The sequence below is a fragment of the Propithecus coquereli genome, unplaced genomic scaffold (genome assembly GCF_000956105.1).
Source record: "Propithecus coquereli isolate 6110/MARCELLA unplaced genomic scaffold, Pcoq_1.0 Scaffold14512, whole genome shotgun sequence".
Lineage (NCBI taxonomy): Eukaryota > Metazoa > Chordata > Mammalia > Primates > Indriidae > Propithecus > Propithecus coquereli.
In genome coordinates this window covers 2,166-3,807 of record NW_012138873.1, presented here as the reverse complement: position 1 = coordinate 3,807, position 1,642 = coordinate 2,166, and the positions used below count along the sequence as shown (strand labels likewise).

The following is a 1,642-nucleotide window of genomic DNA, read 5'->3' as shown; positions in this document are numbered from 1 at the left end:
CACGTGCACCAGCTCGGGGGCGTTTACCTGGTTGGGGAGGTGGGCCGGGCTGTGCTCCAGAGGGGGCGTGTCTTCATCTTGGTAGCGGTATTTCTGGGGATGGGGACAGAGGCGTCACTGGGGCCCGCCCAGTGCCTCAGGCTCCAGGCTGGCCGCCCCGGCCACCTCCTCTTCCCACAGCCAGTGCAGTGCGGAAGGCCCTGGGGCCTGACCAGCTCCTCCCCCTCCCTCTCCTCTAGCCCATTGGCTCCCCTGTCTCCACTTTCCCAACAGCCCCCTCTAGCACCTCTCATCCCTTCCCAAGTCCCAAGCCCAACCCCCAACTCCTACTCCTCACATCCTGGGAGCCTGGGCTTCCACCTGGCATAGCGCCTCCTTTGGCATCCGTGGCTTCACCCCCTTCCCAGGCCTTCATATTCAAGTCCCTCCATCCTTTCAGAGCTCTAGCCCGACACTCATATCCCCATTCTCTACATCCCCTCCCCCTCTTTACTTCCCTCATCATCTTAGTGCTACTCCAGTGTTCCAGCCTCCCTCTCCCATGCTCCCCTGCTGCTCCTGCTCTGCATTCCTTCCCACCCCACTTCATTGTTTCAGTCTCCCCATTGCAGCCTCTACTCCATAAGCGGCTGGCTCTCCAGCACCTTGCATGCCCCAGGCAGGGACCAAAGTCAGGCCCTTTAACTGGAAGGTACTTGGCATCGCCCCCCAGGCAGGACAAGGCTAAGCTTAACCAGCTCTTCCTTCACTGGCCTCCATGGTTCCCAAGCAGTCAGCAAAGGCCCTCCCTGCCCCGCCCTCCAGAGTCTAGCCCCACCCCTACAAGAGCCCACAGCCCAGCCAGCTAATCCGGATATACTAGAAGGGGATGGGATGGGGGAGGAAGGGGAAGAACTGAGGCAGTAGGGCTCAGGACTGGGGCAGGAATGGGTGCCGGGTTCCCTGGTGGGGAAAGAGGGTAGCATGCTGAGCCTACGAGTGAATTCTAGTTTCCTTCTGGCTTTTTGGGGTAAAAAGCCCAACATGACCTGACTCCCTGCCCAATTAACCAGCTGCCATCTCAAGGGCCTCTTGGACTAGCTTAACAGGAACACCAGTAAATGAGATTAACTAGGGGCCAGAGAGAGAGGAAAAGGGCAGATGGAGACAGCAGCGAAGGGCAGCAACTCTGCCTGGGTCTGTCTGCACCTGCCTCTGCCCTCACGTGCTCCAATCCTCAGGAGCTGCCCTTCACAGAGGCAGACCCTTCCAAGCTCCAGGCTCAGGAAGGAGGAAGAGGGTACCCTATGAAGGGCTACTCTCAGGGACTGGAGAAGACAGAATGCACCCCCCCAGGACACATGGGTAAAAAGAGAAGGCAGAATTTCCCTTGCAAAAGTTTCCGGAAGGCTGAGTACCCCAACATTTGGAAGGCAATAGTTGCAAGATCAAAAGGGAGGAAGCTAAAGCTAGGCATGGCTGCATGCACCTGTAATCCAGGCTACTCAGGAGGCTGAGGCAAGAGGATCGCTTGACACCAGGAATTCGAGATCAGCCTAGGCAACATAGTGAGACGCTGTCTTTAAAAAGAAAGGGTGTTTTTTTTTTTTTAATTTAAAAAAAAGGGGTGGGCCAGGCATAATGGCTCATGCTTCTCCCATCC

General features: G+C 56.9%; 1 protein-coding gene across 1 annotated transcript in view; it reads right to left on the bottom strand.

Moving 5' to 3' along the window:
- The window catches only part of LOC105806750 (disks large homolog 4-like), a 5,956-nt gene extending 5,589 nt beyond the window's left edge, over positions 1 to 367 (bottom strand). Inside the window, exons 1-2 of the mRNA XM_012639957.1 lie at positions 338 to 367; positions 28 to 93 (exon numbers count right to left, since the gene is read on the bottom strand). Coding sequence (XP_012495411.1) covers positions 28 to 93; positions 338 to 367 — 96 coding nt within the window. The remainder of the gene's footprint in view (positions 1 to 27; positions 94 to 337) is intronic.
- Positions 368 to 1,642: the final 1,275 nt, after the last annotated feature.